The sequence below is a fragment of the Gossypium hirsutum genome, chromosome A08, assembly GCF_007990345.1.
Source record: "Gossypium hirsutum isolate 1008001.06 chromosome A08, Gossypium_hirsutum_v2.1, whole genome shotgun sequence".
In the NCBI taxonomy this organism is placed as follows: Eukaryota; Viridiplantae; Streptophyta; class Magnoliopsida; order Malvales; family Malvaceae; genus Gossypium; species Gossypium hirsutum.
Window position 1 is genome coordinate 123,015,292 of NC_053431.1, and position 13,712 is coordinate 123,029,003.

Below are 13,712 nucleotides of genomic sequence, written 5' to 3' on the forward strand. Positions count from 1 at the left end.
ATTGTCACCTTTCACTTGAAATGCCTTCTCTTCACTATTCTCTTCACTCCTTTCTGCTGATCTATTGATTCTCGCCTCATGAGATTGAAGAGATCCCATCAGTTCATCAACGGAAAGAACTGACAGATCTTTGGACTCTTCTATAGCAGCCACAACATGATCAAATTTTGTCGTTAAGCTTCGCAAGACTTTTGCTACAATTGTCTCGTTTGAAATTTTCTCACCATAGGAGCGCAATTGACCGACTATTGTCCTTGTTCGTGACAAAAAATCAGCAATTGATTCACCATTCTTCATCATTAAGGTCTCAAAATCACGTCGTAGTGATTGTAATTTCACTACTATGACTCTTGAATCACCTTGATATTCTTTCTGCAAGATTGACCATGCTTCATTCGATGTGGTTGCTGCTGCAATTCGAGAGAAAATAGAGTCATGAACTGCTTGCTGGATAATGAACAATGCCTTAGCATCATTTTTCCTGACTTCTTTCAACCTCCTATCTTCTTCTTCATCAGGTTCAAGTATGTCAACGAACCCGTACTCCACCAAGTCCCATAGCTCTTGCGATTTGAGCAATGTCCTCACCTTGATGCTCCACCACTCATATTTCTCACCATTGAAAATGGGTATGAGTGGTTGAGAGGAAGAAAAACCAGCTAATGCCATTCCAAAAACACTCACTCTTTTCTCTCGTGTTTCCCAAAGACCCTAATGGACCCAAACCTCACTTTCACTCAATTGCCTAAAGGATCCAACCTGGCTCCGATGCCAAAGTTGTTGGAGAATAAAACGTGAGAAAGATAGAATAATATGTAGGAAAGTTGCTCTCTTATTAATGAATTCTGAATGAGTAAAAAACAAAGAATAAATGCCTATATTTATAGGCTTACATGAAAACTAACTTAAGATAAAAATAGCTAACAAATTATTTAGTCAAACTAGAAAATCTGAAACTACCAAGATACTACCAAGATTTTCTAAACATCCCACCAATATTATTTTGAATTATTCTCAACATTTAGGTCCTCCAAATTATAATTTTATAACATTTTAAAAATTTTAACTTTCTTTATATATTATTTAGAATTTTTTTAAAAAAAAATTATTGTACTTTTTAAAAAATAAATAAATTTTTGAAAATTATTTTGAAAACTCTTTTTGTAATTTTTATTAAAAAAGATACCAATTTACTCATTTTTAAATTTGTCTGAGAACAAAAGGATATTTATATCAATATGTTATTTAAATTTTTTGAATTATTCGAATTGTAAAATTCAATTCGATTCAAACTTAAAACTCATATTATTTATTCGAGTTGACTCGAACAATTCAATTAAATTAACTTAAAATTTAAAATGTTTTTCGACTTTTTCGAATTGAATCAAGTTTTATGCAACCGTCTACATCACTGAATCTAGGCTACTATCGATTGATTGGAAATTTGAATTGTGAGATACAAGTGGTGGAACCATTAGATCTGGGTTACAATGTTCATTATTTGGTTACGAAACTAATGCATAATTTTGCTGGGAATTTTGATAGTTGTAGTCTGACATGGGAGCTTGAAGAAGCTGGTTTTATTGGAGATTGTTTTAACGATTGAGGATTTAGAAGAGCTAATAATGGAAGAAGACAGGTCAATCAAATCAAGACGTTGTGCATATGTTACAGGATCCATCTCACTCCTGATCTCATTCTTAGTCCTCCTCGGTAATCAATCACCAATCGTTGATAAAATCTTATATTTATTATTATATTTTCTTGAAAATATATTTTTTAATTTATATATATAATTAAAATATTTATGTATTTTTATATTTTTTTGAATTTTTAGAATTAGGATCAATTTGAGAATATTTGTAAAATCTGAGAATTAATATTTTTAAAATTATAACTAAATTGATATAATATGTAAAATTTAAGAGTTAAATTTATTATTATACAATTTTTTTTAATCTTATTGGAGCTAATCCAAAAAAAGCCTTTTGAAATTTTTTACACAATTTTTTGAGAATTAATTAAAATGGGAAATTTGAAATACATAATCATATATATTATAAGAATCAAAGTTGATATGGATAACATATGAACAATTATTTTTTTAATAATTTTAAATAAATAAAATTTAAAATTTTAAGTAAATTTTATGTAAGAAAACAAAATATAAAAATTTACCATAAAAGGAAATAATATTATCATAAATATAAATATTATTTATCTTAATATTTAAATTTGTTATCTTTAGATTTTTAAAAATTATCGTTATAATTCAATTTAAATTTAAGATAATTAGATATTTTAATTTTTAATTTTGAAAAATTCTAAAAATATTTATAAATGTCTATTGGATAAAATTATTTTTTATTTTTTTGTTTTTAGTATATCTTATTCTATGTTCTTACTTTCAATCTTTTTTATTTGGCATCAATTCTTTTAATTTTCTAGTATTAAATTAAAAATAAACTATATTTTAATTAATACATATAATTAATTTGTGCATGTAAGAAATTAGTATTTATAAATAAACTAGTATTTGAAAATATAATAATTTTTTAATTAAGAATTCTCACTTTGAAACTTTTCAAAATGTTATAATTTTATCAATAGAAAACCTCTCCAATCCCTCACAAGTTTGAAATTTAGCAAACTAGTCCCTTATAGAAAAATCAAAACAATTTAATCCCATATCAATTTAAAAAATGAACAACATTCTCCATTAATTATATATTTTTTATTGGTATAATAATAAATTTAGCTCTTAAAGTTTACATATTCTGTCAATTTGGTTCTAATTTAACAAATTTATCCTACAATATTTGTACAAAATATTGAGGTTGAATTTTTTGAATTAAGGATAAAACATAAAAATATATACAATTAATGAAAGACATTAACACTATAATTAATTATCTTTAATTACTTTAGAAACAGACAAAAATTAAATTACTCATACCTACTTATTACCTCAACCTAATAAAAACATGTGAATTATGATGTCTAATATTATATAAAGTTAGGAAATTTCTTAGGAAGAGTGAGACATACAAGAATATGATGTCACAAATTAGGTTATCTGATTGTTTGGTAATAAAATGACGAATGAAATGAAATAAAAATTTCAAAGGAACGTACAATGATTGAGTTGAATTACTTGAATTAGTCCCACTTCATTTTCAAGGATATCTCTCTTTGTTGTGTAGTCCTTTTTCAATTATTTTTTTATGATATTTTTACCACTTTTTTTTTTAATGGGGGTTCTTTCTTTTTCAAGTTTAAATATTTTATTAGCAATTTTAATAATGTTGGTAAAAGATATAATAAAAAATATTAAATGACAAGACTTCTTTTATATCAATAATTTGTATTATAATATAAGCTATCAAACTAATAGTAAAAGCATAATTGCAGCACGTACATGATATCAGCACATGACATATAAAGTTATGAGAAATTGTTGGCAAAGGGTTGGATGGGAGGAAAATTCCCAGAAGGTGGAACCTTTGTTCGGTTTTCAGACCCAAGGAAATTACTAGGAAATTATGACTTTTTTGTTTTTTTGTTTTTTACCCAAAGACAAGAATAATAATATTGAAATTTTAAGGCACAAATATTTAAAAAAAAGGGAATACTTATTTTTCCAAAGAAAAAACAGAAATATTAAATAATAATAATAATAAAATACTTATTTTTACATGTTTTTATGTGTTAATATGTTTGTGTGTGAGGGAGAGTGTGATACAGAGAAAGAGTACATATTTGTACGGTAATAAGGTAATTGTTTTTGGACATATACAATAAAATGCCTTTTTTATAAAAATAATATTAAAATTTTAATTAATTATAAAAATCGGATGGTGAATAAATTAATTACGAAAATGAGATATTTGATACAGTAATTTTGAGTGTCACTGACACATTGGTGGTACTGATGAACTTTAAAAAAATGACAAAAGAAAAATTGTGGTGCCGCTTGACACATTAACTGCACCAGTAAATTTTTAAAAAAATTTTGATAAAAAAAGAAAATATTGAAAATGTGATAATAATAAAATAATAAATTGATTTGTGGTTCCCACACCAAACAATAGCTTTTTCTCTGCATTTAATGCCTTAATGCATTTTTCCTACATTTAATCCTTAAAATCACAATTTTTTTAAAAAAATTCACCAGTGTCACTAATATGTCAAGCATCACTAAAAGTTAATGTAGCAAACACTTCATTTTCATAATTGATTTGTTCCCAAACAAAACTTAAATGCTCATTCTAATATCACATTAAACATACTTAAAACATGTAGATCAAAATTTAAACACTAGCCATGTTAAGAAAAGGAAAATAATCCTTTTAAATTTTAGGTAAACTACACCTAATGTCATCAAACTATTAGTAAATTTAAGTTTTGGTCACTCAACTTCAAAAAGTTACAATATGGTCACTAAACTATTCAAAAGTTTTCATTTAAGCCACTAAATTGTTAAAATCGTTATTGTATAACCTTCTCTATTTGCATGGTTTGCACCAATTGGAATCACTCATTCCCCTTCTCTTCTACAGTTCATTTTTTTCATTAAACGACTTTCAACATCACGAATCTATGAAATAAAATCCAAACAGCTTTCTTCTCCAATCTTTGAAACTAACTATTAGATCGATTTGAATCTAAGGTAGGTCCTACTTGTCAATGGGTATTGATCCACTATACGATCCTTGAATCGTCACATAGAGCTTGCTAGTCGGACTTAAAAAAAATAATAGTCCAATGTCTTAAATAAAAACTTTTGAACAATTCAATAACTTTAAACGAAATGTTCAAACAGTTCAGTGACATTTTGTAACTTTTTGAAGTTGAGTAATTACTAACAGTTTAATAACCTTAGGTGTAGTTTACTTTAAAATTTAACTTGATTTTTTGGTTTTTAACATGATAGATACAAATTATCTATGTACAATATATACAAATGTGTTCAAAATTTAATCTACATATTTTACATAAGCCCCACATCAAATCCGAGCTAGAATTAAATGTCTAAGTCAGAGACTATGCTAACAGAATAACTTGAGTTATATGATATTGACACTTTAATATCTCAATTAGAATATTTTGAAATTTCAGAACTAATTAATATCATATAAGGACGTTAATGCAATTAATCCTAATAATTTATCTAAATTTAACAGTCATTTCAGCATTAGACTGTCACCAAAAAGCCCAAGAAAGTTCATTTTAGGGCTTAGTTTTAAGCCCAAATTAATTCCAAGAAAAAGTGGTGTCAGAGTTTCGATCAAATAAAAGAAATTAAGTTTTCTCTGTCTTCCTCGTGGATCCGACGAAGCTCTGGAAAAAGGTCTGATCTTTAAACTTTTGTTTGTTTTTTAAAGTTTTCTTTATTATGAATCGTTTATATTACCAGATTTATTTAGGAAATATTGGATTCTCAGAAAGATCGAGCAGTAGGAAATTGAGGAAAAAAAAAATCTTTGGCCTTTGTTTAACAAATCTAGCTCGTAGAATTGAACGGCAGCCACTAAAAAAATACGTTCGGTGATTAATAGATTTTTTTTACTCAAGAAATGGCGGGAAGAGCTCAAATTCCGACAAGTAATTCAGCACTAATTGCCATGATTGCTGATGAGGTAAATCATAAACGGAAATTAATTCAAAATTTTGTATTATTTTAGCATAATTTTGTTATTTATTTTATTTTTTATTTTTTATTTTTTAATATATGGTGTAGGATACAGTAACTGGATTTTTGATGGCTGGAGTTGGAAATGTGGATTTAAGGAGAAAAACAAACTATCTAATCGTTGATTCAAGTATGAATTTTGGTTTAAAGTTTTTTTTTTCTTACAATTTTATTGAATTTTCTCAATTGTTTTTTTTTATGATCCCTTGCAATGTTTATAATTACTCTATTAGCTGACTAGAGTTAAGTAGGAGTTAGATTTTGGTACTTCACGGTCGAAGTTGAATGATGAAGGGATCTATGCTGAATGCTAGATAAGGGTTTTTTTTATATATATATATTTGGAGTATCTTATCCTATGTCGATATTTGAATGTGTTGGACTGAGTATTTTGACCCGAGCACTTAAGGGAAAATGAATAGTCATAATAACATAGGTTGAGCATTCACATTTCGATCATTAATCATCATAAGCCAAGAAAACTCCTACTAGTTAAATTGTTTTCTGTGGAATCGAATTGATCACAAAGCTTCCATGAAGTTTACGTTGTCAGGTGTTGTCTTACCCTTTTCATAACTCACAAAGGGGTGTTTTTTATCTTGATATGCATTCTTGAGTATAACGGAATGCCCAGGATGAGTGCCGGATATTGCGTTTGGCTTCGAGTTGTTACCTTTATGGCTTATTAGTTTTTCAGATTAGTGAATCCTTTTCACAGTAATTGCAATTTTCAAACAGAGGATGCTTACTTTGAAGTGTTCCAGAAAAGTATGGTTTCGTAATGAAGAATGTTAGATGGTGGACCTACCATTTATATTTCACAATGCTGCGAATGCTCATCCTATTGTCGTATTTATGTTCAAAGCTTTTAATATATGACTTCTATCTGCCTTGATTCTTAAAGCTAATAATTTGATATTTCGACTCAGAAACAACAGTGAAAGCAATTGAAGATACATTCAAAGACTACACCACAAGGGAGGATATTGCAATTATTTTGATCAGTCAATATGTAAGTTATTGCCACATATTTTGGTTGAAAACTCGTCTTGCATGATCTCATTATTGTAGTCTCAAATCTCAATGCCATGCTTCTTTGAATCATGGAAAGTCACCTGCTTAGCTGTAGTGAAATGGTAATCGAGAAGAAGTTTGATAGTGGCTTGTTAAACTATAAGCTGTCTTATGTGCTAGTATTTTTTCATTCCGGCATGCATTGCTATTTTCAGGTTTACTCCAAAGCTGTCATCATTTCAGCGAGTTAACACTTGTTCCACTTTATTAGGTTGCAAACATGATAAGGTTTCTAGTTGATAGCTACAATAAGCCGGTTCCTGCAATTCTGGAAATCCCTTCCAAAGATCATCCTTATGATCCTGCTCATGATTCTGTTCTCTCCCGTGTGAAGTATCTCTTTTCTGCTGAATCAGTTGCGTCTGGAAGGCGTTAATGATGATGTCCCACCGGTATGCTTAATCAAATCCCCATTATAGTAATAGCACAATCAATGAATCTCCAAATGCTCCGGCATATCATCATACACCATCATGACTGTACTTTCGCTGTGATTGATCTTTTCCACTCGTGCCGCTCGAGTTATCTTGTTGTTTAAGTGTTTATTTACCTCTTGTGTTTCTTGTACTTATTGAGTGCCAAAATCCCAGAAGAAGCTGATTGTTCTTTCATATTCCTATTGAAGCCCATTCTTTGTTCTAGTTGTAGCTCATATTGTGCTTGGTTGTTAATTTTATGATTTCTTGAAGCCCCAAATCTCATGCTAAATATTCCGCAGGCTTTATTTTTCTTAAAGCACCCATGTTTGACATTCGTATTCGACACTTACTCGGTATAAAGATAACATATCCAAAGATAACATATCTGTGTCGATCGTACTCTTAGCCCTTAGGGTTATAGTTATGCTTGGAAAGTACTATATTAATGGATTGTATGTTATCAGGATTTAGGGTTTAGAGTTTAGGGAATGTTATGAGTACCGTTACTGTATATGTTTTGAAAAATCATATACTTATATTTATGTCTAAATAGGAAGAGTTGGAGTAACATAAGAGATAAACATGACCTTATATTGAGTTGGAGACAAGTCAATTCTGATAACTAAAATGATTAATTATTGTTTAACAGATAAGCTCAAGGGTAATCATGGTTTGTTTAATTATAAAATAGCCCTTAACAAAAAAGGGCATAAACTGGCATAAGTAGCACTATTATGACCGAATTATATTTTATTCTATTTAAAAAAAAAATAAGAGTTCAATCACACTATATCCAAATATTAAACATTAGTACTCTTGGTCGTGTGACAAGAGTAATATTAGTAAAAGAAAGAAAATTAAATTTTTGAAATAAAAATATATATATAGGGATTAATTGTATAACTTAACTTAAAAGTTTTATTTGAAATGATATTTAACGTGTCACGTCAATTAAAATGTAACATGAGAGAAATAAAAATTACTATTTTGAGAGCTTACTCTTGATTTAATGAACTGGGTTTTAATGGAAAAACTAAATTTGGTCCAGTTAATATTTTAACGGTTAAATTGTTGTAAATGGATTAATCGAATTGAATAAATTATCTATTTTCAGTTTAATTGATACATGCCATTGATTTTATTTTTAAATCATTATAAATATTAGTTATTAGATTTCTTTTTTTATATATTTGAGATATTCAAAAATTAAATAATTATTAAAACTTTAATCATATATATATTGATTGGAATTAAAAGTTGAAGATTGATAAGGACTAAAAAGTACTTGGACCAATATAACCATTCATTGCAAAAAAAAAAAAGTGATAAAAGGTTGGTTGCCCCTTCAAAATTGCGAAGGGAAATCTTTCGATTAAAGTTTTACTCACCACATTTCCCATCTTTTTTTAATGGAAAACACCAACACCCACTAACATACCTTTATAGGCCCAACATGTTTGTTTTGTTTTCCAAATAATATATTTTTACTAAAATCTTTTTAAAAATATAAATATGTCCATGGGTAGAAAATTTTTCATTTAATTTTTTTTATAATTTATTTAATTTTAAATTAGTATTGCATTTTAGCTTACCTAAAAATATAAAATAATTTAATTCTTTAAAAATTATAAAGATACATAAACTATTAAAATGGTGAAATTGAATTTTTACTATCGTAAAAATATACAATTTAATTTTAACCATAAAAAATAATTTTTAGATCCACCTCTATTCATGAGTCGAGTTAATTTTAGAGATTTAAATTTTCTAATATTAATGAGTTTATAGATTATAGTTCAGGAGTGGATACAATAGGGTAGGTAATTTCTGACATTTCAAAATTGAAAAATTGTAATTATAACTTTTTATAAATGATTAAATTATAAATTAATAGAGAAAATTAATTACACTTTGGCCCTTTAAAAATGAAAAAGATATTTTATTTAATCCTTAAAATATTACAAAAATCATAAAATAATACACGATAAAATTTATATTTGACATCTCAAAAATTTATAATTGAAATTTGATCTCTGTAAAAGAATTTTAGATTTTCACTAATCAATAAACCAAATGAAATTTAATCCTTTTAAATTTATTGTTTCAATTTTTGTTTCTCTCTCCAACACATAAATAAGAAGATCATGTGCTTCATCGCAATTAAACATATATCCTCTTACATTGACAATAATACGCATGCAAATTAAGCTAAAACTTAATCGATAATGATTAAACAAATTTAGTTATAGAGAATTAGATAAAAAGCTTTAAACAAACACAATATTTATTGCCTCCAATTTTTTAATAATATTTTATTTAAATATTATGGGATTAAAAAGGAAAAGATGTCTTTTTTTTTTGAGAGAGGGGTTTTTTGAGCTTTAGGTGGATAAATGGGCCCCACCAAATTGTGGGCCCAAAACAATATTTATACACAAAAGAAAATAATAAACGCCGCATCTCAAGGAGGTCTATTCCTTCCTTCCTATCCAATAGTTGTGTTTTACAAATCCTATTCTTGCCTTGCATTGCAAACATTCTTTTTTTATTCACTTTCCTTGTATTGTGGAGCCCAACAACCTTTATATATATATATAAAATAATAATTATTTATTTATTTATTTATTCAAAACATGTAATTTAAATTGTCAATTTTTTGACATATTGAATAATATTAATTTTTGAAAAACTAAAGCAATTTGCATAATATAAAAAAAATTAAATGCCTACGAAACAAAATAAATATATACATGTTCGAAGTTAGGAAATTTTTTTGGATTGAAATTAAATTGTATATTTATATTATAGTAAGAATGTAATATCATTATTTTAGGTGATGAGATTTTTGCGAGCCCGTATGAATTGATTTTAGATAAAATAGTAAAATTGAGATAGTAAAAATCATGGTATATTGAGTTTAAATCTTATGATTTTAAAAATAAATTTTTAATAATTTTACGATAGAATTAAGATCGGATTAATAAGTGACACTAACTCAATCAATTCCATATAATCTCTCTTTTACTGTCTCTTTTACTGTCTCTATATACTCTAAATTATGATGTATCTATAGTGTAGATGAAAAGCAATATTATTATTTAACATATATATTTATAAAATTAAATAAATAATAATTGAAGTTTTAGTTGAATGATAAAATATGAATATAAAAAATTAAAGAGACATGTTTAAATTTAATTATGTTATTTTATTTTTATATAAAAAATAAAAATATTTTTAAAATGATACAAATTACTTTGGAAAATGTTTTCATCTTTTTATAACTGAGTTAGGAATATAGATATAAATGAGCATTAAATGGTTGCACCAAAAGAATTCTACAAACGGGAGGACCTAAATTTATTCTCACCTTATCCATATAGTAAATTTCGATGGGCCCACATTCAATGTTACCAAAAATAATAAAATTAAATTAATAAAAAAAAGAGAAAATTCTAAATCCCAATCTTTATGACTCGAATCTGAATCAGCAAAATATAAAAACGACGAAAGCGAAATCCCCAACGCCAAAACACACAAACACATAATGGATAGAGTTTTCTCCGTCGAAGAAATCTCCGACCACTTCTGGCCGTCCTCCTCCTCCTCCGCCACCACCAACTCCGCTTCCGCTGATGACGATAACAAGTCCGGTTCTAAAATGAACCGTAGTGCTTCCGAATGGGCTTTTCAGCAGTTTATTAGAGAGGAAGTTGATAAGGAAGGTGAAGATGAAGGAGTGACTGAGGGGGATCTAAAGAAGAAGAATGGGACGCCGTCGTTTAACAATGGGTGTTTAGAGAGTAATGGTAATAACAATGTTCTGGTAGATTCAGATGAATACCAAGCTTTTCTTAAGAACAAGCTTAACTTGGCTTGTGCTGCTGTTGCCATGTCAAGGGTAAGTCTTGTTCTCTCTTCATTTATATATATATATATTTTTTTGTCATTTGTGTGTTTGGATGATTAGAAAAGTTGGGAGGGGGTGAATAAACGGTGAGGAAGGAAAAGTTTGGATCTCTGATGGTTTTTCTTGTTTTTGAAAAACATAGGATTTTTGTTTCTTCTCTGGGTTATGTTTGGTTGGTGAGAAAAAGTTAAAGGCCATTGAGGATATCTGATTTTTGACTTACTTTTTATTACATTTTTTTTTTGCTTCTGGGTAATGAAAAAGTAGACTTTTTTCTTTTAATAAATTGAAAATTCTGGATAGGTTCTAAAAACTGAAACTTTGAGAATTTTTATGGTGTGTTAGGGTTGTCTAGCTTTGGTCTAATTTTCCGAGAAAATCATTATCATTGTTATTATTAATGTTAGACTTTCTGGGTAATGGAAAGGTTTAACATGATTTACTAAATATTTTGGTTAGCTGGAGATCTGTATTATCTTCGTATTATATAGATATATAATATCCATATCTCTTATAGATATATAATATCCATATCTCTTACATGTGTACATCTATGAATATGAATATGGTTGTCTAAAACTATTAAAATATTACAAAAAATAATATCTTTATTAGGCATACACCAATATTCCCTTGAATAAGCTTAACATAAATCATGAAAAGCTTATTCATGCTATTAATAGTATTTTTTTTTTGTTTTATTTTTTTATTGGATAGTGGATACTCATGTTCTTTCTCCCTTGTATTTGGGTTTTGGAATAAACTTGGTTTGGTTGCTTTTTAATGAATTTTTTTTTCCTTTAAAGGAGTAAAAATTCTTATGCTATATTATTCATATCTGGGTGTGAGTGTTGGTCACGAGTTTGTGTTAAATACGAGTATGTTTAATTTCTAAGATCGTATCTTGGTAGCCATGTCCGGATATTTGTTACTTTATCTATAGTTAAAAGTATATCTAAATCCCTTTCTCTCTTGAAACTTATGATTTAGTATGTTTATATGCATATCAAACAGGCATCTTTTGTAAAACCGCAAGATTCGGCTGTTAGAGCTGACAGCGGATCACAGGCATCCGATACTCCCCAATCGGGATCCATAGCTACTTCTAAAGGTTTAAAATTATCGGTTCATCACTGAAATTTCTTACTTACAGCTCTTCTTCGTACTGTTTTTTGTTGTGGCGATGTGCTTTATATTCGTGTTTCATTGTGTATATAGGGGCTGGTGATAAGGACGGTAATGCACAGTCGGGATTTCCTTCAGTGGTTAATGGACAAAAGAAGATTGGAGCTCAGGTGAGGCCAAGCACAAGTGGATCATCAAGAGAGATGTCGGAAGATGATGAAGTAGAAGGAGAGAACGAAACAATGGAGAACATGGATCCAGCTGATGCAAAACGTGTAAGGAGGTAACCGTTGCGTACCCTTTTTGTAGATTGTTGATCGGTTCACATCGAATGATGCTTGTTCGCATTTGACATTCAAAACACAATTTTTGTTTTCTATTTTCACTGATTGATCCATATGGTGGGGTGATTTAGGATGCTTTCCAATAGAGAGTCCGCTAGGCGCTCTAGAAGAAGAAAGCAGGCTCATTTGACGGAACTCGAGACACAGGTGCCTTTTGTTTTTCAGTTTCCTTTTCGTCTTCGTCTTTCCGCACCCCCTTCAAGCTATAGAAATCCTAATCCATTATTTAATTTGTAGGTTTCTCAACTAAGAGTCGAAAATGCAACCTTATTGAAGCGTCTTACTGACATTAGCCAAAAGTACAATGAATCAGCGGTCGACAATAGAGTTCTGAAAGCTGATGTTGAAACATTGAGAGCAAAGGTAAATGAGTCTTTCGATTTATTGGTCTTAAAGTTGAGTTTCTTGCTGCATAAGGAGCCTATTTTGATCTCGCAACGTTCAAACTGGTCGGAATTTTGGCTTAAAAGCTGATCCTGGTTATCAGTGTTTAATATGATGATAAAACTGGAACTTTAGATATCTGCTTGGTATAACTGTTTACTTATATTCTCTAGGTGAAAATGGCTGAAGATTCCGTCAAAAGAATAACCGGTTTGAGCCCTGTGTTCCATGCCTCACCCGAAATATCGACAGCGGGGATGTCATCATTCGATGGAAGTCCCTCCGATACATCTACCGAAGCTGCTGTTTCCGTACAAGACGGCCCAAAGCATCCCTTATATCAGGCTGCTGCAAACAAACCTATATCTACTCATGACCTGAGAACCAATAACGCGCTTGCGGATATATCTTCAGTCGAAAACATACAACCGAAGTCAGAAGTATCATCAGTATCAGGAAACAAAATCGGTCGGACACCTTCTATGCAGCGAGTGGCTAGCTTGGAGCATCTGCAAAAGCGGATATGCGGGGGCATAAGCTCCTGTAAACCTCACTTAAATGGTGAGAAGTAGTCAACACACATGCATAAAAAGAAGAGTTAAAAACTGAAGAATGTATTATCTTAGAATTTGACCAAACTGTACAATAATTTGTGGGTTTTAAATGTTTGGAAACAAGGTGAATTATGCAGTAAGGAGCTAACGTCAACTGCTGAGAAGATTTGACTAATCAATACAGTGGTCCATGTTACCATTGCCATTGCA

At 29.3% G+C, this 13,712-nt stretch overlaps 2 protein-coding genes across 6 annotated transcripts; both read left to right on the forward strand.

Moving 5' to 3' along the window:
• Positions 1 to 5,209: 5,209 nt before the first annotated feature.
• On the forward strand, positions 5,210 to 7,377 carry LOC107894898 (V-type proton ATPase subunit F). Of its 5 annotated transcripts, none has more exons than XM_016820092.2 (5): positions 5,210 to 5,350; positions 5,559 to 5,639; positions 5,741 to 5,822; positions 6,622 to 6,704; positions 6,978 to 7,377. In XM_016820092.2, exons 2-5 carry the CDS (start codon positions 5,577 to 5,579, stop codon positions 7,140 to 7,142), a joined length of 393 nt encoding a protein of 130 aa, XP_016675581.1. In that variant the 5' UTR covers positions 5,210 to 5,350; positions 5,559 to 5,576; the 3' UTR covers positions 7,143 to 7,377. The 5 variants fall into 5 exon arrangements, with proteins under 5 accessions (XP_016675581.1, XP_016675564.1, XP_016675585.1 ...); XM_016820075.2 differs by having other exon boundaries at positions 5,223 to 5,350; positions 5,445 to 5,639; XM_016820096.2 differs by having other exon boundaries at positions 5,265 to 5,350; positions 5,575 to 5,639.
• A 3,278-nt stretch (positions 7,378 to 10,655) lies between these two features.
• Positions 10,656 to 13,712, forward strand: LOC107894937 (light-inducible protein CPRF2). The gene is made up of 6 exons (XM_016820104.2): positions 10,656 to 11,086; positions 12,110 to 12,206; positions 12,314 to 12,503; positions 12,636 to 12,711; positions 12,802 to 12,927; positions 13,122 to 13,712. The coding sequence occupies exons 1-6, from the start codon at positions 10,733 to 10,735 to the stop codon at positions 13,518 to 13,520; spliced, it is 1,242 nt and encodes a 413-aa protein (XP_016675593.2). The 5' UTR covers positions 10,656 to 10,732; the 3' UTR covers positions 13,521 to 13,712.